We start from the raw sequence: 23,294 nt of genomic DNA on the forward strand, positions 1-23,294 counted from the left end.
GACACAAACAGAAGAAGAAAGGGAGGAGGATGAGTCTCCCCCAAAGATTCCCTGACCTTCCTGTTGAAAAAGAGCTACAGACAAGTTCATGTTACAAAAACAACAAGAGATGCAAAGGCTCAAAATCATCAAGGTTTGGAGAAACTAAAAAGTTCATCGTTATCGCTTGCTTCCTGGCAATCTACTTTATAAAAATACAGGCCTGGAGGCAAATTTTAAAAGCTCTAATTTCTCAAAAGTTCGCAGAAATCTAAAAAGCAGCTCGAAATTTTTAAAGATTATTTAATAACTCACATCAATAAAAAATTAGAGCTGTAATGGCTTTATAAATGTGAATCGTTGAACCATACAAAGTCAAGTGTTAAAACCTGTCACAGATCATCACAATTAAGATACATAATGAGTCACTTTCCATATACGTATGTATGTATGTATAGAGAGAGAGAGAGTGAGAGAAAAAGAAAGAAAGAAAGAAAGTCTATTAATGTCCACTGGAGACCAAAAGGTCTATCGGACAGCAAGAAAACCTGCTTTAGGGAGGGCACATGGCAGCTCCTAAGGAGTGCATTATTTTAGAGTGCCTACATAATAGTCTGAAAGAGTAAACAGCTATACATCAGTTTAAGACCGAGAGTCTTTTGGTTTTGATTTAAACTCTCTGATTAGGGCTACGCCTTCAAGGTAAACTGCCCATTTTCCATCCTTTCTGGCAGCCTTGACTTTAGCTAATTCAGTTGCCTTATTCTTGAGTTGAGCCTATGTAAGCTCCTTTGCTATCCATACTTTGGTACCCTTCAGCTTGTAAGATTGTTGAAGAAGCTTGATCCGCATATCTTTTGACTTCAGTGTAGAGATTGCATGACCTTTATAGTGCATAATAGAAGCTGGCCTAAAGTCGTCGTCATCCTGCTCATCATCATCCACCCATTCAATGTTGGAGACCAAAAGGTCTATGGGACAGCAAGAAACCCTTTAGTACATCTGCTTTAAGGAGGGCAAAAAGCAACCCTCATTATTTTAGAGTGCCTACATAATAGTCTAAAAGAGTAAACAGCCATACATCAGTTTAAGACCGAGAGTTTTCATTTAAACTCTCTAATTAGGGCTACGCCTTCACTGGTAAACTGCCCATTTTCCATCCTTTTTGGCAGCCTTGACTTTAGCTAATTCAGTTGCCTTATTCTTGAGTTGAGCCTGTGTAAGCCCCTCTCCTATCCATACTTTGGTACCCTTCAGCTTGTAAGATTGTCGAAGAAGCTTGATCCGCATATCTTTTGACTTTAGTGTAAGGATTGCATGACCTTTATAGTGCATAATAGAAGTTGGCCCGGAGTCGTCATCATCCTGCTCATCATCAACCACCCATTCAATATTGGGCAAGCTTGCTTTGATCTTTGTCAATATTTCACTATATGTGTCCTCTTTGTACCAATCTTCTGGGAGTCCCCCTATTCTAATCTTCAGCGCAGTATCACTTCTTGCTTCATGTTCTTTGATCTCTGCTTATATATCAGACTTACTTGCCTTCCACAATCACTTCCTTCTTAGCAGTTTGTACTTCAATGTGAAAAAGATCTTTGACTGGAGAGACTAGCTGCGGGGTAGGGGGGGAATCCTCAGAAGATTTTACAGCCTCATCAATTACCGCCTGCTTACCAGGCCCTTCCAGAATGTGAAGTTGAGCCTTTACTTATGCCAGTTCCAATCGTAGCTCTCTCACTGCCTGCTGTAGATAAAAAGTCTGATCCTGTTGCCCAAAGATGGGTCATTTTGAGCCTTCTTGTTGGTAATTCCGTGCATAAGGAGAGGGTATCATGGCTGCAAACGTAGAGTGGAGGTTGAAGGAGTTGAGGGGGGACTTGGAGGAGAGGGTAGGCCTTCTGTTGAACCTCCTAGCTGAACCTAACCCCCGGGTTGGGTTGGGGGTTCAGCCCAACTCAAGGTTAGGATTAGTGTGTTTGCTACTGATGGGCTGTTGACGAGCGACGGGCTGTACGAACGGAGAAGTACAGATGGAGGTATGGACGGGGCTGTATGGGCACGAGAGGTACGGACGCAGGGGGAGAGAGAGAGAGAGGTGGAAACGCTGAGCGGATGAGGGGGGGCTGAGGCGGAAAGGCGGAGGGAAGGCAAAGCGGGTGAGGGGTGGCTGAGATGGAGAGGCTAAGCAAAGGGGCTAGTAGGGGGGGAAAGAAAGAAAGAAAGAAAGAAAGTGTATTATTGTCCACTAGAGGCCAAAATGGGCCCATGGGACATCAAGAACTCTGCATACAAGATAGCACAAAATCAACGTGCCCCAAAGAAGAGGCATCGTCGAATATCATCTAAGTGCTACGCAATATAATGCAAGTGAAAGTACATAATGTCAAATCTGAGTAAACTAGATGCAAGGAAACCGCCCCCGGGTGCAAAATGGGGGGGATGAGCACAATATGCCAATGCAAAGATACAAGTCCAGGTGTCACGGAGTCTGAGAACCAAAATAATACTGGAAATCCTGTCCATCGACTCTGCCTCCTGCTATGAGAGTACAAATCTGGGCAAAGGTGAGGTGAGCGGCTGGTGGGGCGAGATCTCCATGAGTGAGTCTCCTCCGAAATGCTACCATCATCCTGGATCGTCTGGAGATGAAGCGGCGAGTACGTCCCCTATGTAACAAGATCCTGCGGCGTCTACAAACCATCTCATATGTACATCCACATGGTGGAGGCATGTGTCCTGTGTGGGCTCTGCCGTCCTCGTGCTCCTCCTGGTCTCTGTCCCCTGGTATGGCGTGTGCCTGAGCTCTATGAGGCTGGGCTCTATCACGCTCCGGTCTGTGCTCTCTGAGGTAGTCTCGCCGAAGCATAGTGGCCTCCCTGACATAAAGGGCTAGGCAATGCTGATCCTCGTAGTCCATCACTCGTGAGAGAGGTCCAAAGCCATCCGTGAAGAGACAGTGGAATCTACCTCTGATCTCATAATATAGCGGGCATCTGCAAATGAAGTGCTCCTCTGACTCCACCTCTCCCATGATGCAACAAGGGCAGATCCTGGTCTCTCGGCCTGGTCGCCGTCCATCCTCCATGCGTCGCATCCTACCAGCCTCTATCTCGAGCTGATGCGAAGAGACTCTAAGCTGGCCGAGGGCAATCCTCAGTGAGTGGGACATGTGGGTACCTGTATAGCCTGGTGGGATGACAAATCCATCCTCTGAGATCCGAAGGAAGTGGTCACGATATGTGGCCATCTTCATCGGAAGCTGCGTGGGATAAATCCAAGTGCGATACGTATGAAGCTGCAGCAAGTCTGCTCTCGTGACCTGGCTAAGCTCGTGGCGAGTCAACTCGAGATGAGGGGCATCTATGCTGTATCGGAACGGAGGCAGTCTATCCATGTCTAGACCAAGGGATGTGAGCCATCTAGTGAGTCTGAAGTACCAGCAGTATCGGGTCCCTGATCGTGCCAACTCCATAGAAGATGCAAGTGCTAACCATGGCAACCGAGCTCTGCCTGCTGCTGAGTCTCCAAACTCCCTGACCCTGTGCAGATACATGACCGACTGAAACGCTGCATCCAATGCAAGGGGAGTAGCTCCAAACTCTGCTAGCATGATCTCGTGCGGAACTGTAGCCTTGGCCCTAATGAGCCGAGAGAACATGATGATCTGTAACCTCTCTACTCGTCTCCAATCTGCAGCGCCGAGGTCTCCTGCCCAGAAAGGAGCTGCATACATCGCAGCTGGTCTCACCAATGTATCAAAAAGCAAGGATTTCGTATCGGGATGCTGAAAGTGGGAGAGAGAGAGATAGGGAGAGAGAGGGAGAGAGAGAGAGAGAGCTATATTAACCTCCGCAGGAAGCCTCACGGGCCTATGGGACAAAGTGCAAAACAAAAATCCTTACATCATCTGGATAATCCAGAGAGGGTCAAGGAGTGCACATGGCAACTCAGCTCTAGCTTATTTTAGCATAACAAAATTATAAGTTGTAATCCTATAGCAAAAAGGCCTTTCATTACATCAGTTGAAGACTGAGGGTCTATGGGTTTAGACTTAAAGTCTCTGATTAGTGCTTGTCCATCTCGGTAGACTACCCATTTCCGGCTTTGCATGCATCTTTCACTTTAGTGAGTTCGTTTTTCCTTTGTTTGAGCTCCTCTGAGATCCATATTTTTGTTCCCTTCAGCTTGTTTGTCTGTCAAAGAATCTTCATTCTTCCCACCCTCTCATTGAAGTAAACTTTGACCTGTTTCCCTTTTGGGGAGATCATCATGATATCACCTTCTTCCCAATCCACTTGTGGTATATTTTCATGGAGGCATGCGATCTTCTCATCTGTAGAAGCTTCTTCACGGCTGTCAAAACAATTATCCGGAAGCCCCCCAATGCGTAGTATTGTCCTGTTGCACACTATAGCTTCCTGCTCTTTTACTTTTTCATGGATGTCTTCCTTGCTGAGTTTGCTACTGGCTACTATAGCTAGCTCTTGTTTGGCTGAGCTTACTTGAGCATTGATCATTTCCTCAACGGTGGAGACAAACGTCGGTGTCGATGGAGATGTGCTGCATTTCTGAATAACCTCTACAATAATTGCTTGCTTACCGTCTCCTTCCAGGTCCTTCACTCTCTTGGTGAGAGTAACCACCATGAGTCTAAGTTCTTTTATCTCCTGGTATAGAAAATAGATTTGCTCCTCTGGGTCGGATCCGACTCTCCGTTTGAAATGTAAAGGAAATGGGCTGGATAGCGCTGCTACATCAGAGTAGGAAGGAACAAATATCTTAGTTTTCGGAGTTGCCATGGTCGCTTGCGTAGATCGGTGTGACCCGAAACTGAGGTTAACCCCCTAAAGCTGAGCCAGGGGATCAGCTCAGCTCGGGGTGTATCTACGCTATCGATGTCTGCTGCAAAAACCCCCCTGTATCGGTGGCGTCTTCCTCTTTTCCTGCTCTTGTCCCTCTCCCCCCCTTGGTACTGTTGTTGCTCTGACTGCGCTAGTGGCGGTGCGTTGGCTGCGCGCTGGCCTGGCCTGTTAGGCGGAGAGGGTAAGTGAGGCTAGGCAGAGAGAGAGGGAGGGGCTAGGCGAAGAGGCTAGGCTAGGCGGAGAGAGAGAGAGAGAGAGAGAGAGAGATGTATTTATGTCTTCAGGAGGCCTCGTGGGCCTATGAGACAAAGTACAATCAAGTGAGTAAACTCATACAAGCTCACTAAGGCCCTTGCAAAGTGCTATACTAGAGAACTTGAAAGGTCAAAAACTCAAACTCAGAACTACTATTGAAAGGACTCAAAATGTATAAACAGGTGCCATGGTGGCTTTTTGGTGAGATGTGAGGATATCTCGTATGTATCTCGTATCTGCATCTGTCGTGTCATCTCACACTGTGGTGGGAGGTGTAGTCTCCGTGATCTCTGTATCCGGCATGTCATGTCGAGAGTCCCCTTGGCTCTTGTGCTCCCCTCGGAGAAAGGCTGAGATAGGTTGGACCTCCAAAGTGCATGGCTTGGCCGCTCCACTGCTTTGTGTCATCTAATCCCGTTGGTGCACTCCATCCTCATATCAACTATCTCCTCCTCCTCCACGCCACACTGTCTCGAAGCTCACTCAAATACATGGGAATCTGTGGCAGTGCCCACTCCGTCTCTAAATCAAGAGGCATTGTCATCTCATACTGTCTCATCTATCTCAGCAGAAGCTCTCCGTGTCCTGCATCTCCATCAGGTAGAGACCAACACAAACCTCATCCTGAAAGTGGATCAGCCGAGAGCATGGCCCAAACCCAAGCCCCTCCTAAAATTGATAAAACTTAGAGAGGACCGACTTGAAACGGACTCAAGATGAGAGAATGAGAGATAAGATATCACAAAGCAACACACTGTTGCTATTGTTCACAAAGAGAATACAAGCCATGACAATTCTCAAACAATTATACAAGATCTTAAATAGACAAGGAAAATAATCCACTTATACTGCACAAAGCACTCTACGTCCAAGTGTCAGACATACAAGGAGGGGTTTACAATTAATTGTCACATAGCACATACATGTGTTATAGGCCCAGTACACAACTACAACCTTAGACAACCCACTCCACTTAGGTACACATAGCTCAATCGATATTGGATGCTATGATCATCTATTTCTCAACACTCTCCCTTGATCGAGCATCCAGACCATGCACAGGGTGCTTTGATAAAGTAATCACTAAGGACTCACTTAGGATTTGTTTGATCACAAAGAAATGCAAACTCCCATAGTTTACAGTAACTTTCAGCATTGGCAAGATTGGCTTCATGGTTGGATGCAGTATTTTTATAATTAAGCTTCTCTCGCTACGTCTTGCGGCACTCCTTAATGACATGTCCAAGTCACTCGCAATTGTAGCATATGCGCAGCTTCTTCACAAAGAGAGCTTGCTCACCCAAACGTTACTTTCTTCATGCTTCGAAGAGTTTGTATGTTTCTCTTTTTCTTTGCCATTTTTCTTCCTTGAAGCGATTCGTGTCTCCTCCAAGATAGGAGCAACAGCAACATCACTAAGAGTTAAGGTAGATTAATTTGCAAGAGAAGATACACAAGTATCAGGCATGCTGGCAAGGAGAACACAGCTCATTCGTCGCTTATAGTCACCCTGGCACTAGCAAGTTGATCCACTAAAGCACGGAGGTTGCCAACATGTTTGGCCACTTTCACGTACCAAATCGTCGAAGACGTTCCCAAGCTTATATGAAGAATTTGCCGATGCCACTTGATCGAATTTGGAAATCTGTCAATCTAGAGACAAGAAATGCAAGTGCCTTCATATTTATGGTCATCCACGCTCCCAGGTCTTCGAGTCGACGAGCAGATGGCTTCTTGTTACCTCCAGATACTATCACCCACATGTCTCGCTCGATTAAGCCCAGACAGACCACATATGGTACTTTGTTTCGTCAAACAAATCCTTCTTATCGAAGTACTTTCCCCTCGGGAGCCATGGGCCTTGCCCCCACTAATCACCAAGAAAATAAAATGGTCATCACACACAAAAGGGAGCACAAGGTTTTCACTTAGGAGAGTGATATTCGTTATGCTTTTAGGACAATACAAGAAGCATAAAACTCCTTCACCAAGAACTGCTCACAAAAAAATACAAGGCTTTTGTGGATGGTCTTGAGAAAAATGAGGAAAACCCCACTCAACTTTTCAATTGACTTGATATAGAAAACCTTGGAAAGGAGAAAGTAAGTTTGCATTTTGACGTAGAAAGTGAATCGCTGCAGCTGGAGCAGGCTGAAGAAATAACAGAGATTATTTGTTGGCACGAATCCACCTAGCCGTCTGGTTAGCTGTTACCAAAAAGCATGTCACAGGTTGATGTTCAAGAGAGAGACATCGCTTGCATAGTGTATGCACATAGAAGTCGTTTTTGAATGTCAAGCCTTTTGTTTGCAAGGCGTTGAACCCATTGCGAGCCAGAGAATAGGCAATATGAATCAACACCCAGACTAGGTTCCTCAGAACAGAAACTTCAATCAAGCAACCATCTAATAGACAATCGTGCTCAAAGAAGACAGATGCGCTCCATAGATGCTTGATTCGTTGCAGATTTTACACAGGCTGCTCTCTTTTGATGTGGCTGCTTCATTATATTTGCTCCAGCAATTACGGGTCTTCACAAAGAACCAGGCTGCTTGCTGTACAAATGTCGCTTTAACTCTGCTCTCTTAGCAATTACGGGTCTTCACAAAGAACCAGGCTGCTTGCTGTACAAATGTCGCTTTAACTCTGCTCTCTTGTTGAAACTCTGCTTCTCTGCTGCTTCTTGCGCTTCAGCATTGAGAGACTAGCGCTTCACTCAGCTTCTTGCGCTTCTGCGTTGAGAGAGTGCCCTGACTTTGCTGATGTCGTGTGTTGTTGCCAACCCTTGCTGCTTTACATTGTGCTAGGCTTTCATTAGTAGCTTATCTTGCAAGTTGTATTTGCCGGTCATTGCTTAGATTTGAGGACATGCTTTGCCTTTATGCAAATAGAGAAAAACTGCCAGCGAAGCTCTCAGCTGCAATGTTTGACGTAGACCAAGCAGCGGAAATAATTTTAAATATGCAGCAATGTTATAGAATGGTAATACTAATGCTTTATCAGCCCTTTTTGCTGCTACTGGCTGCTTACAAGGTTCGTGGCTGCTAACACTTGCTAAACTGAGATTTGTTGCTGGGCTGCCTCTGCTTCTGGCTCCTCTGTTGAAGCACAACGCTTGCTTGCTCTTGCTGTTGGCAGTGTCTTCAAGAACAAGACGCTGATTTTGCTGAAGTAGAACGACTTACAGACAGAAAGAGTATGTAAAAAACACGTTTTAGAATGACTCATGCCTAAATGCTATGATACAACGATAAAACTTCAGAGAAGCAAGCTAAGACGAAATGAAGATGACAAGATATCACAAAGCAACACAAAGTTTCTATTGTTCACAAAGAGAATACAAGTCACGAAGATGTCTCACACACTCATGTACACGATCTTGAATAGACAAGAGAAAGTCCACTTGTCCTGCACTAAGCATACTACCTCGAAGTGTCTGACATGCAAGGAGATGATTACGACTAATTGCCACATAGCACCCACATGTGTCATAGGCCTAGCACACAACTAGAACCTTACAAAACACTTAGGTACACTTAGCTCAATTGATATTGGATGCTATGATCATCTATTTCTCAATAGGAATAGACAGTGGTACCGCTCACGAATCTCATAGTAAATTGGAGATAAGCATAGGAAGTGCTCCTCTGTCTGCACAAAGGTCCAATGTGCAAAGCCTGCATATTGGCTGCTCTCTAGATGTGCCAACGGCTCTACCTAACTCGATCCTCAACTAATGGGATGAGACTCACTTCTACCCGATGGCAATCCTCAATGCATGTGAGATAACCTCCAGGTATGGGGGTCCGATGATCAGTCCGTCCTCTGATACTCTAAGGAAGGGGTAATGGTAAGACTGGACTCATCTGATGGAATCAGGAAGGATGGGGCATCCAAACTGTACTGAAAGGGCAAGAGTCTATCCATCTGAACACCTTGACTAGCAAACCATCTGGATATACGTGCATACCAAGCTGTGCTGACCCCTCTATCTACTAGTCATCTCAATTACTCTAGTGCCAATCTCAGCAATCTCCAACTAGGAAGAGCCCACACCCTTTGAAGATACGTCACCGTCTGAAAGATGGCATCAATCTAAAGTGGTGTTACGGTGAACTTTGCCTATACTATCTGATGGGGGACTGATGGCTTACTCCAAATCATCCGGGAACCAATAATCACCTCCAATCTCTCAAATCTCTCCAATCACTCGCCGAGAGGTCACTCCCCCAAACGGGCTGCATACATGGTGGTTGGCTTCACGAGTGTATCAAAATCTATCCCTTCATCTGGGGATCCTAGAAGTGTGCCTGGAAGCACTGTCGCTCTAGTCGAGCGAGGGCCCCTTGGCCACGGATGGTGGGCCATGCTCTGGTTGCATGGATCACACATGCAAACTGAGATATGTGTAGGACTGCACAATCTCTACCGGCTTACCTCAGTAGATGAAGCAATGTCGATGAAGTACTACCCCTAAGGTGTTGAAAATCGTGACCTTGGTCTTGCTAAGGTTGACTGACAAGTCTCTCTCCCTGCAAAATGCCTCTAGAGCCTCTAGGTGCCTCTAGAGACCTGTTGTTGAAGAGGATACAAGGACTATGTCATCAGCATATAACAGTATATGTATCATCAAATCAACGAATAGTGATCCCTCACCTCCTAAGATGTCATTGAAGGTTGTAATCTCATCAACGTAGAGTCCAAAAAGTGTTGGTGGGAGGGGGCACTCTGATAGTACTCTCAACTCAATCTGACAGACCTCCTAGATAACGCGCTCTGCCTTTGACTATCTCATATAATCTCATCACTCCCCATATCATGACCCCTAGGGTTTGCATCTCCTAAAGCCTCTTCATCATATGAGATCGTGGGACTGTGTCGAAGGCCTTCCAAAAGTCAACAAAACAAGTGTAGACGTTTTAGGGTCTCGATCTCGCCTCCTCGATGATGGCCCATAGAGTGAAAATGTGGTCTAGAGTAGGGTGCTTTGTCCTAAAGCCCGCTACCCTATGCCTTTGTGCAAGGTGGGATCCCCCCCTTGAAATGAACTGATCATCGTCCATTCTGTGGATGAGGAAGGCCTGCCGCTTACGACGTGTCAATCGCCGTGAAATCTGTTGTGCCTCGGATGATGTCAAGTGGCCAAGGGCTCGCTCGCGTGTGAGGGAGCTCTTATCTCTCTGCACTCATCATCATACCAAGGATTCTGTGGCATCTTCCCTAGTGAGGCACGTGCAGATCGAGCGTGGGGAAAGACCTAGTGGCTGCGTCCATGACTACTGTGAAAAGGGTGTCTGAGGCGTGGGCGAGGTCCACAACATCTCCAAGTAGTAGGGCTAGAAGTCCCTTCGCCAAGTTGCTCACATAGATGGGGTCCACGGCACGATCAAAGTGAACCTGTACACGAGTGGGCGTGGGGGGGACCCTCTGTGGCTGGCGTAGTGGTAGAGATACAAAAGGCTAGGTACGAGTGATCAGCACCGAGTGGGAGAGGGGGCACAATAAAGTCGTACATCCGTGAGGTAAAGGCCAAGGGACCCAATAGGTAGTCCACTGTGCTTGTGCCTCCGCCATGTGGGAAACAAGTGAGACCACCGGATGATCGCCATCTCTATAGACCATTACAAATTATCAAATCATGAACAGCCCCTAGCTCAAGTAGATGTCATCCATATTCTTTCACATGTGGTGCATCTGCAGAGTGTCTCACTATCCCGAGCTCAGCTGCATCTAGTTCTGGTACTATGAGGGAATCTAATGCAAAGTCCAGTAGGCCCACCTGTCTATTCCCTGTGCATGCATTGAGATCACCAAGAAGAAGGATGTCCCCTTGCCTGGAGAATTCAGTGATATCATCCTGAATCGACTCAAATGGATTGTGCCCCTCTATGGTGACCTCACGTGCATAGGATGAAGTATTTGGAGGGAAATAACATACTGCTATTAGAACCGGTCGTGCTTCTGGTAGCTGGACTCGTATCCACATGTGTCGCGCATTCTCCTCTCTCTGTGCCACTGATATGAGAGGTCTCATGTGTGATCTAAAGAGGATAGCCACTCCCTCCAAACCCCGCACACCAATGTCTCTCCTCGTCTCCTTCCTATGAGATGACTCCCATCTATATCCTGTCACGATAGGCAGTCCTCTCTCGAGACTCTCATGTATCTCAGTGTAGAAGACCATGTCTCTGTCAGTGTATGTCTCTGAGAAACCACCTGGATCATACCAGAGTGTGCCATTGCAATTCCACACTGCAATTCTCAGTCCACTTTGTGTCCCCCTGTTCTTTCTCTTCCTTTTCTTCCTTCTCCCCCCGGTCCTCATCTCCACTCTCTCAGATGATCACCCTACCATCTCTGTATGCAGCCCATTTCCCTGCTTCTCTCGCTGCCATGACGTGTACCATACCTTCCCTCCGGTGTTCCTGGTGTGTCCATGGCAGGGGCAGATCACAATTCAAGGGGAAGTCCCAAGAAAGAGGGAAGTCTCGTAGCAAATCCAGGGCACGGAAGTTCGGAGTTTCATCACAAGTGGCCTTGTGGGTGCATCGGGCTTACCAACTCTCCAAGCTGTCTCACATGTCAGGTTCACACCCATTTTGGTGAACAAGGCATTTGCATTTGCCATAGGAGTATCTCCTATTGTGAGGCCTCGGACTAAGACATTTAGGGCTTTATTGTTTCTCCTTTTATTCTCCTCTAGAGCATCTGAAATGAACTCTTTCTTGGGGACAGCAGTACCTTTCTTGACCACATCACTCCATTCCAAGATTGCAGCCTGTCCTTTCTTGATTTTTTGGGTGAATATGTTTACCCTTCACAGTGTCTTGCAAGAATGCCAAGTCTTTTCTGACTTTTTCATTCTCAGATTTCAGTTCATTTATGATCTTGCATCCTTCTTTTGATGCCCCCTTTGCCCCTTTGAACTGCTTCATTTGTTCCCTAATGATGTTCAGCTCCTCGTGTAGAGATGGCTGGAGCTCCCCTTCATCCTCGTGTGTGTTTGCTTTCAATTTTGCATTCTCGTCTTGAAGACTAATCATCTGATTTTCCAAGCTCTCTATCTTGGATGTAAGAAAACTGTTTTTCATGTCCATATCCCGCATCATGTCCATCTGCATTTTCCCAATTTGTTTTGCCCATTTTGCATGCATTTCTTCTTGCCATCCCTTCATGTCGTCATTCATTTGAGCACGTATGTTTGAAAGCTCATCCTTCTTGTATTCTTCCAGTTTCTTTTGTAGACATTCAATTTCAGTATCTTGTAGCTTACATACCTCTTTAATAGTAGATAGGCATGCTTCCCATCCTCTCCTTTCTGCCCTTTGGTCCAAATTACACTGTATTTTCTGTCCTTGTCCCCTCTGGTTTTTTGATCGGGTGAGCTTTCCATGGCCTCTTCTTTTTCTCTGATTTTTACTGATTTTTTCCTGCTCTTTGGACTGCCCACACACCTAAGGGCTGCCCATAGCAAGTCTTTCTTGATTTGATTCTTGGTTTTTGTAGGTCAGGAGCTGGTTGGAACAGAGGTATAGGGCTGGAGTCGAGGCATGAGGGCTGTAAGGGCTGTGAACCCTGTCCTGGTCAGAGACCTCGTCCCGGCTAGACAGGGACTGGTGGCAGCCCCTTGACGTTGGCGGGCCTGGAGCAGCCTTGAGCTTAGACACTAGGTACGGAGGGAGCCTAGTAGCCCGTACGGCCTGCGCAGGCCCTTGTGGCCTGCATTGCTATTGCTGACAGAAGGCGGGGGTGATGTGATAGAGAGGCATAGCAGATGGCGGGAGTGGCGCAGCAGCTCCAGCTGTCCTGCAGTAGCTAGCAGCGGGCTTTGAGACAACAGCAGCCCTTGGAAGGACCCCTCGACGTGGAAAGTATCCACGAGGCCTGAGGGCAGCGCACAAGCCATGGATAGCCAAGCAGCATACAAAAAGAAGTGGGAGAAATAGAAATGAAAAGAAGTGGGAGAAAATGGTGGAGCCGCCAACTATTCGTGGAAAAAATAAAAGAAATACAAAAATAAACAATTTCGCTTTGGTGGGCATCGCCTCAACTTAGGCCTCCCCCATGGGGCAGGCCAAAAAGACAATACAAGGAGAATGTGTGTTGATTATAAATGACCGAAATAAAGTGACAATTAAGAATAAGTATCCTCTCTCTAGATCTAATGACTTGATAGACAGATGGAGGAGCAAAGTATTTCACTATGATTGATTTGCATACTAGCTATCACAAGATACGCATTTATGTTAAACATATAGAAAAAACAGCCTTTCAAACTAGGTATGGTCATTATAAGTTTCTTGTATTACCCTTTGCTTCCGCAACCTTCCAACAACTAACGAACGACTTGTTCTGAGACAAGTTTGTCGTTGTGTTCTTGGATGACATCTTGGTTAACAAGACATTAGAGGACCATATTGGTCATCTTCGGATTGTTTTAGTTTTACTAAGATTGGATCAATAGTATACCAAGATGAGTAACTATGACTTCTTTATGAAGGAGACATTTACTTAGGACACAAAATTTCAAGAGAAGGCGTCAGATCTATGTCGTATTCAAAAGGTTTTGGATTGGCCGATACCTCACACTGTGAAAGAACTTCGTTCTTTCCTAGGATTTACTGTCTGTTTAAGTAAATTAGTACGCCATTATCCTAAAAATCACAGTTCCCTTGACCAACATATTGAAAGGTTGTGGGTGTCGATCCAATCAGCAGATCACTTGGAATGAAGAATTGGACAAGAATTTTGATACATTGAAAGTTTCTGTCAAGAGAGGACCCATTCTAGCATTGCTCGATCCTACCCGACCTTATGTTTTAGAGGCCGATGCAAGTGATTATGCGATTGGGGCCATACTATTTTAAGAAGATAGACTAGCTGCTTTTAAGAGTAATTAGCTAGATGACACTCAATATCGTGTGCCAACATTAGACAAGGAACTTTATGTAGTGGTATATGCTCTTAAGGTTTGGGGACACTATCTATATGGTTCCAAATTTGTCGTATTGATTGATCATCAAATATGTGCATGATGGGACGGATTTGAGAGAAAGAAAGGCCAGAAGGAAAGAGTTAATAGGAAATTTCGATTTTGAAATCCAATATCGAAAGGGTTCCTCAAATAGTGTAGCAGATGCTCTTAGACAAATTAAGATGGTAAATGCTATGTCATTTTTCAAGCTATCTTTATCTATTCCAATCCTTGAGAGCACTTTGCATGACTCATAGTCACTTATATTGGCGGGAGGTCCAAGATGGGAGCTCCATGATTGACCAAGACTCGGGGATTATGCCACCTAGGATAGAGGCCACAAGAAGTCAGTGGGTGCTTCGGAATGGGTTGCTGTTCTGAAATGACAAGATTTATGTACCCAATTTATTAGACCTCCAATGCAAGATTCTCCGGGAGTGTCATGATGCACCTAGTGGTGCAAGACACCCACGGGTATATTAAAAATGGCAGCGGAAGATGCAAACAAACTGAAGCTACAAAACCACACAGAGAACACTAGAGACAACAAGATGTGCCACAAACAGATCTGCTGTAACTCAGCCCATAAACCAGGGCAGCAACTGAAATACAAAGTATCCTGAACAGGATGAGAAACAGGAGCTGCAGAAGGGGCTGAACTGAAGCAGAGGAAGGGGGGCACAAGGAGGCTGCAGAAGGGGCTGAACTGAAGCAGAGGAAAGGGGCACAAGGAGGCTGCAGCCTGAGAGCACGGAGGCTGGAGAAGCCTGAAGCGAGGAGGCAGGGGCCTGGGAGCAAGGAGGCTAGAGGAGCCTGAACCGAGGAGGCAGGAGCCTAGAAATGAGGAGGCTGAAGGAGCCTGGGGCGAAGAGGCAGGAACCTTGGAACGAGGGGACTGAAGAAGCCTGGAGCGAGGAGGCAGGAGCCCGGAAAGAGGAGGGATCTGCTGAAGGAGCGTGGGCAGCCAACAGAGCAGCTGAGGGGGGCTCAGGTGGGGATGGCCAGGAGAGCCTTGAGGAGCTGCTGGAAGGAGTGAATGAAATGAGGAAGGGGGAGGGCCCTTATATAGGGAAGGCCAGGAGGGTCGGTCAGTTGGCCTAGACCGACCAGTCCTGGTCGGTCAGCCAACTGGGCCGACTAGCTGGTCGGCCAGGACCTGGCCGGCCAGGGGCTGGTCGGCCAGCCTACCCCCTCTGGCCCCCCTGCTGCGTGGGAGCTGGTCGGCCAGTCTACCCTGGAGATGTCAGTCTCAACACCCCCTCTCAGCTCCAGGGTGTGGCACAAGACCCAGAGAGCTGGCATGACGTTGGAGAAGGGAAGAGGAAACAGGTTTGGTAAAAATGTCGGCGACGTTGTCGGTAGTGGTGCTGAAGAGGAGCAAAATGGTACCGTCAAGAACCTTCTCTCGCGTGTAGTGGTACTGAATTTCGATGTGTTTTGTCCGAGCATGGAAAACCGGATTGCGAGCAAGGGCAATACAGCTTTGATTGTCACAAAAAAGTGTGGTAGGAGCGGGTTGCTGAAAACCACAATCGAGAAGAAGACGCCGAAGCCACACAGCCTCACAGGTGGCACTACACCTAGCACGATACTCAGCCTCGGTGGAGGATAGGGCGACCGTGGGTTGGCGTTTACTGGACCAGGAGATAGCCGCAGAGCCAAAGGAGAAAACATAGCCCGTGGTAGAGCGGCGAGAATCGGTGTCGCCAGCCCAATCAGAGTCACTCCAACCTCGGAGAGTCGAGCGGGGAAGGAGAGGAACCACCGGCAGTATATAGGAGCCCGAAAGTAGAGGTCCCTTGAAGATAGCGGAGGAGACGTCGAGCAGCCTGCCAATGAGAAAGCGAAGGGGTTTGCATGAAGGTACTGAGGGTGCCGACAGAGAAGCCGAGATCCAGTCGAGTGTTAAGTAGCCAGATAAGAGAACCAACAAGCTGGCGGTAGAGGGAGGCATCAGGATAAGCAGTGGACCCAGAAGCAGAGAGTTTAGAGTTGGGATCCATGGGAGAAGTGATGGGCCGACAGTCAGCCATGTGGAAAGTTTCGAGGAGCTCGTGAACATAGCGCTGCTGAGAGACAAAATACCCCCTCTTGGTCTGCCAAATCTCAAGACCCAAGAAAAAATGGAGGAGGCCCATATCCGTCATCTCAAATTCAGTTTGAAGAGCAACTTTAATGGCAAGGATATGATTGGTATGACTCCCAGTAAGGATTAGATCATCCACATAAAGAATGATGAAGGTATGAAGCTGTCCTTCATGAAAGAGATAAAGATTGGGATCAGCCAGAGAGCGATGAAGCCCTTGGCGGCAGAAGAAGGTATCAATACGCTGATTCCAGGCCCTAGGAGCTTGCTTGAGACCGTAGAGGGCCTTGCGAAGGCGACAGACCATGGAAGGAGAACGAGAATTAATGAAGCCGGGTGGCTGATCCACATATACCTCTTCTTGAAGATCACCATTCAAAAACGCAGATTTGACGTCCATTTGAAAAATGGGCCACTGATGGTGGGCTGCAAGAGCAAGGATCATTCGGATGGTGCTCATCCGGGCGGTAGGTGCAAAGGTCTCCCCATAGTCGATGCCGGGTCGTTGGGCATAGCCTTTAGCCACCAGCCGAGCTTTATACTTGTCGACAGAACCATCAGAGGCGTACTTTGTTTTGAATATCCACCGGACACCGATTACGGAACGGTGTGAGGGACAAGGAACAAGGTCCCAGGTATGGTTCCGAAGAAGAGCATGAATTTCCGCTTCCATAGCCTGTTTCCAATGAGGCTGGGCCAGAGCCTGAGGAACGGTAGTGGGCTCGCGAGTGGCGAGGATGCGAGACATAAGGGCGTAATTGACATGGAGGGGATCAGAAGAGGACAGTGGGGGGTGGCGATGAGAGCGACGAGGCCCATCATCAGGGTGTGGTTCGGAGTAGGGATCCTCAAGACCGGAGGAGTGGAGAGTATCAATGAGCCATCGCGGAACACGTACCGAGCGGGGTTCCAAAGGAGGAGCAGACGAGGGTGGAGCCGGAGAAGGAGGCGGAGGAGGGAGAATAGGAGGTGATGTAACGGAGGACGAGGCAGGTGGAGGGATAGAGGGCTCCGGGGCATCGGACGGATCTCCAAGAACAGGAGGAGAGTCGGAGGATGGCGGAAGGACCTGCTCGTCGAAAAGGACATCCCTGCTCACGGAGATAATGCGGCGGCGAGGATCATATAGGCGATATCCAGTGGAGACGGAGTTGTAGCCTACGAACAAGAGCTTGTGGGACTTAGGATCAAGCTTTCCACGATCAGATTTAGGAATATGAACATAAGCATCACAGCCAAATACCCGAAAATGGGAAACATCGGGCTTAGATCCATAGTAAGCCTGATAAGGGGTCATGCCTGGAACAGCTGATGTCGGAGAGCGGTTAAGAGTATGGATTGTGGTCATCATGGCCTCGGCCCAGAGGGACTGAGGGAGTTGACTGTGAGTCAGCATGGTCCGAGCCATTTCAACGCCGGTACGATGTTTACATTCAACCACGCCATTATCAGAAGGGGTACCTGTGTTGGCAAATTCCCGTTTTGACACCATGACTACTCAAGAACCGATCAAACTCGAGAGAGGTGAACTCACCACCCTTATCAGCACGAAGAATTTTGAGCGAGTGGTTGGATTCTTTTTCGACCAGGGCCAGCCAGGTCTGGAAACGACTAAAAGCCAGATCCTTGTGGGAAAGAAAATAGATCCAAGAATAGCGACTGAAGTCATCAACAAGGAGCATGTAGTACAAGGCTCCCCCCAGTGACATAGTCTGCATAGGGCCACATAGGTCGAGGTGAACAAGACCAAGCGGAACGGTGGCACGGCGAGAGGCATGATGGGCGAACGGCTCGCGATGTTGTTTGCCCAATATACAAGAGGGACAGAGACCTTGGCGAGTGCCGACGTTAGGGAGGCCGAGGACAAGCTGATCACGGAAAGCACGATGGAGAGCATCAATGTGTAGATGACCAAACCGATAGTGCCAAAGGTCGCCAAGAGAGGTGCCTGTAAGGGAGGGAAGGGCGACAAGCTTGTAGATACCATTAGTAGAATGGCCGGTCCAAACCGACTGTTCGGTAGCACGATCGCGGATGGTAACAGAGGCCGCTTCAAACTCAACCTTCATATTGTTTTGACAAATCTGATGAACCGAAAGGAGATGAAAGCCGAGAGACGGAACATAAAGAACACGAGAGGAGTGTTTACCCCCTTTGCCATCAGGAATAATATCAAGAGAGCCCTCTGAATGAACAGGAACAGAGTGCTTGTCGCCGATGCAAACACGACCAGAATGAGGGGTGAGATCCTGGAGCAGCGAGGAGGGGGTCATATGCCGAGAGGCCCCACTATCAACGATCCATTCACGAGCATCGGAACTATGGAGAGCCAATGACTCTACTGCAGGAAGGGGTACCGAATTCAAGAGCTCAAGGTGAACAAATGCAGGAGTGGGGGTAAGGGAAGCATCAGCCGCAGCGGCCATGGGTGCGTCAGCTCGTTTCTGTTTGCGGTAGGGACAATTGCGCCAATAATGGCCAGGAGTGCCACAGTGATTGCAATTACCTTTGGGAGCAGGACAGTCACTGGAGGGATCTGAAGAAGATGAGTTAGTGGCAGAGGACGGGGCATTCTTGGATCAAGGTTTGGGACGGTGGGCCACAAGAGCCTCAGAAGAACCATCAGAGGTTTTAATGAACTGTTCCTCCTGATCCATCATCATGGGGACAAGTTCCTCCCAAGTGATGGTGCTGAGGCGGCCTGAGGTAATAAGAGAAGAATAGAATGATGCATATCGACTGTCAGTAATAACATGAGATAAGAGAGTAATAGCCATATCTTCGGAGGAGATAGCCTTGCCTGCATGAAGGATGTCCTGATGCATGCTCTGCATTTTATTGATGTGGTCTCGTATGGAAGGAGAAGTAGCCGGATCGAGGCGACGAAGCTGAACTTCTAAGGAGATACGTTTCATGGGAATGACGCGAAGGTACATGCCATCAAGAAATTCCCAAATAGCACGTGCAGAAGTAAGGTGCTTGATATGATTGAGAACCCCTGGTTGACAATTGAGAAAGATGAACGAGCGTACACGAGCATTCAATTTGTCCCAGATAAGAGAAGCATGTGGATCCTCCTCAAGAGACGGACGAGGGATCCCGGGATCAACAAACTCGGCAAGATCATAAGATTCCAATACAGACGCCATCTGAATTTTCCAAAGGGAATAGTTGGTCCCATCTACTGCCGACAGGCAGCAAAAAAAAATATAGGGGAAGAAGAGAGCTCTATAGTCAGCGGGAAAGAGAGTTGCCGACGAGGACAAGCTTCTTCAACTTCATCAATACAAGAGCTCCAAGATCAGAGAGTATTCTGGTGCTCCGATACCATATTAAAAATGGCAGCGGAAGATGCAAACAAACTGAAGCTACAGAACCACACAGAGAACACTAGAGACAACAAGATGTGCCACAAACAGATCTGCTGTAACTCAGCCCATAAACCAGGGCAGCAACTGAAATACAAAGTATCCTGAACAGGATGAGAAACAGGAGCTGCAGAAGGGGCTGAACTGAAGCAGAGGAAGGGGGGCACAAGGAGGCTGCAGAAGGGGCTGAACTGAAGCAGAGGAAAGGGGCACAAGGAGGCTGCAGCCTGAGAGCACGGAGGCTGGAGAAGCCTGAAGCGAGGAGGCAGGGGCCTGGGAGCAAGGAGGCTAGAGGAGCCTGAACCGAGGAGGCAGGAGCCTAGAAATGAGGAGGCTGAAGGAGCCTGGGGCGAAGAGGCAGGAACCTTGGAACGAGGGGACTGAAGAAGCCTGGAGCGAGGAGGCAGGAGCCCGGAAAGAGGAGGGATCTGCTGAAGGAGCGTGGGCAGCCAACAGAGCAGCTGAGGGGGGCTCAGGTGGGGATGGCCAGGAGCAGGCTGAGGACTGGAGCCTTGAGGAGCTGCTGGAAGGAGTGAATGAAATGAGGAAGGGGGAGGGCCCTTATATAGGGAAGGCCAGGAGGGTCAGTCAGTTGGCCTAGACCGACCAATTCTGGTCGGTCAGCCAACTGGGCCGACCAGCTGGTCGGCCATGGTCGGCCAGGACCTGGTCGGCCAGAGGCTGGTCGGCCAGGACCTGGTCGGCCAGCCTACCCCCTCTGGCCCCCCTGCTGCGTGGGAGCTGGTCGGCCAGTCTACCCTGGAGATGTCAGTCTCAACAGGGTACACAAGACACGGTCATTGGTGAAACATACTTCCTATTGGCCTAAGATGAAGGAATTTATTCAGAACTATGTACTAGCTTGCCTAATTTGTCAAGTGACCAAAGGCTAAACATCTACGAAGCACGGTTTTATGACAGCCGTTGCATTTCCTAATGATAAATGGGAAAGTATTTCCATGGATTCTATCATTGGGTTTGTCAAGAACGCACAAGGGTCATAAGGACATGGAGACAATGGATGACTTCATAAGAAAATGTGGGAGACAAGTTGGTGGCCGTAAGGAAGGAACAATATGCTCAATGGTTGAGAGGATGTATGATTGGAAGAGCTTTATTCTACCTTTCATACAAAAAGGTGGTGATGCCCTGATAGGTCATAGCGCTCCACACTATTTTCGCTTTTTCTTAAAGGATGAAAAACTAGTGATGCAATGGCAACACTATTCTCTTGATACAAAATGGGAACCTGAAGAACCTTACTCTCTCTTAACTTCAATCCCGAGCAAAGAAATGCATCCAACATGGGCTCCTATAAAAGAATTCAGCGAGAAATCTAAAGGTGAAATAGAAGGCTTAAAAGCTTTTATTGCATACAAAGAGGAAATGCGCCATATGAGTTACAATAGATCTTTTAGCAAACATGGCTACATTTTTACCTGCCATCAGCATACATTTCATGGCTTCGAAAGAAACAAACCGGAGTCACTGGGCACTCTTTAAGTACATGTTACATGAAGCTCAATATAAAGTATCTATTGCAGCCACCATGGAATTGTATTCATGTGGTGGAAGAAATTAATGGACAATCGTCATTTGTAGGAAGGTATCCAAGTATAGTGATAGTCAAAGTTGCATTACAATTGTAAAGATCCATGTATTTCATTCTTATGTGAGACCCATTGAAACAATTCATCATTACATTGGTGGTTGTATGGAATATGGTTTCATCAATTTCATCTATTAGATACATGTAGACATCGTTTGAGGATATCTTCACCATAAGGACGCTTTGTCTATCTTAAAGTAGGGTTAGGGATGAAAGATCTCACAAATGTGTCAAGGGGTAGTAAAAATGACTTTTTTAAATTGCACTCCCACTTTGGGTTCTCCCATAGTCCTTAGAAGATTGAAGCTTAAATGCGGTTCTCTTTTTTTATATTCTTTGTGAGATGGAAGTTGGTATGGATTAATTTATATGAATCACAAATCAATCCATCGATTCCTTTAATTTGTATGAATCACAAGGGTGTAGACAATTCCGCTCACAAGGAGAGGCGCTAGAACTAGGTTTGCAGTCCTGCCTCCAAAAGACTCCCGTGACTCTACCTTGATGAACTAACTTTTCTTTTGCAGGCATGTGAGGGAATGATCCCCACAATCATGATATAGAATTTGTGTTTATATGAATCGAAAAGGATGTGGACAGATTCTGCGAACAAGAAGAAGCACTAGAACTAGGTTTGAATTATTGGCTCCAAAAGACTACCATCGATTTGCTTGGAGGGGATGATCCCCACAATCACGATGTAGAATTTGCTTAAAATGACCAACACAAGTTTGATAGTCAAACAAGAAACTATTCTACAAAGTTTAAAGCAAGGCAAGAGCCATACTCTTAGAGTGAAGACTACCCGGAAGGAAAAAACAATAACGTGAGCATGTTTGCGTCGTGCTGTGCAACTCTATGTGTCATCAACCGCACCTCCTACTTAGTTTCGTGACCCTTGCCTCTTTCAATAGTGCGGACAAGCTCATTGGCATACAAGGGAGAGTGTAGCATACTCACCTACTTTATGAACTAATATTGTTAGTCAGACTCATTTGATGAAGTCATAACTCATTTGATGACGGCATAACTTATTACTATACGACATTTATAAAAGACTGAGATACTTTCGGGATTTCCGTGGTTGTACCACCGTCAATCAAATTAGTGGATTTGAAAACTTGCACCCCTCACTTTCGAACGTTTACCTAACCACCCGGCAAGAAAAAAACAAACTCCCATAAATATACCTTTCAGAAAAAAAAATCCCCACAAAAGTTATCTTATGCGGTCAGTGGGAATATTATTCAGTCTCCACTACGTTACCCATGAGCTCATAAGCGAGGCCCATCCACAAAATGGAAGCTTCGTGACGGGTGTACACAAGTTCTTTTTTATAAGACATTGCTCTTCTGTATTCAACCCGATATACACATATCTTGACTTGGTATCAAAAGACTTCACGAGCTTAGTCGTGCCATACACCAAAAATTAAATCTGCACGTAAGGGATTGATGTATTGCTAATATGCATCTATGTGCTGTAGGAGGTTGGATTTTCCCCGGCTTACATTTTTTCAAATAACACACTTCGAATAACCTTGTTCTCCTACTGTACTTCATCATAGCAGCACTGAGAATTAGCTAGAGAACGTAAAGACTTGAGAATGTGAAACGTCAAAACAAAATGCAATCTACTCCAATCCTCTGTCAGAAAGTGGTAATCTATACCTCGTACATCGTTTTCGTAAATTTCGTACAAAACTTACCTCCAAAACTTCCGGAAACACTAACAATAAACTCGAAAGGAGAGCTGAATGAGATGTTTCAGTTGCCATGAGGACGGCATCTACTGTGTCAGGGACGGCCTGTAGGGGAACTATTCGAAGAGCCTTTAATAAAGCCTTATTGGGAGACGCCATTGAAGTCTTCTCCTGATCTCCCACCACTTGGAACTTAAAAAAACAAGTTTGGAAACTAATCTTGCGCAGGCAGCATTTGTATACATGTACACGTATAAATTAATGACATGCAGTTTCTTTTTTATTAAGTCTATTCCTTTGTTAGCACTGGCTCACTCCTTTAGTAACCTGTTTGGGGTCCATTTCAAAAGTTCTGTGAATTTCTTTTGTTTTTCCAAATTTTTTGTTCATGGTGGCTTTAGTGCAGTTAACTCAAGGCTGCATGGCTCTACGCCTTTGCTTTCGTTTGGTGGGCCG

General features: G+C 46.8%; 1 protein-coding gene across 3 annotated transcripts in view; it reads right to left on the reverse strand.

The window, feature by feature from the left end:
- The window catches only part of LOC147902243 (tRNA/rRNA methyltransferase (SpoU) family protein), a 310,036-nt gene extending 287,002 nt beyond the window's left edge, over nucleotides 1–23,034 (reverse strand). For all 3 annotated transcript variants that reach the window (XR_015541009.1, XR_015541008.1, XM_087374814.1), the window contains exon 1: nucleotides 22,845–23,034. Coding sequence is in view for 1 of the 3 variants with exons in the window: in XM_087374814.1 (XP_087230940.1) it covers nucleotides 22,845–22,997 (153 nt within the window). In the remaining 2 variants the exon portion in view is untranslated. The remainder of the gene's footprint in view (nucleotides 1–22,844) is intronic.
- Between the last annotated feature and the right edge of the window lie 260 nt (nucleotides 23,035–23,294).

This window comes from Dipteris shenzhenensis, chromosome 5 (assembly GCF_047967505.1).
Source record: "Dipteris shenzhenensis isolate YYH24624 ecotype China chromosome 5, Dip_SZ_1.0, whole genome shotgun sequence".
NCBI lineage: Eukaryota > Viridiplantae > Streptophyta > Polypodiopsida > Gleicheniales > Dipteridaceae > Dipteris > Dipteris shenzhenensis.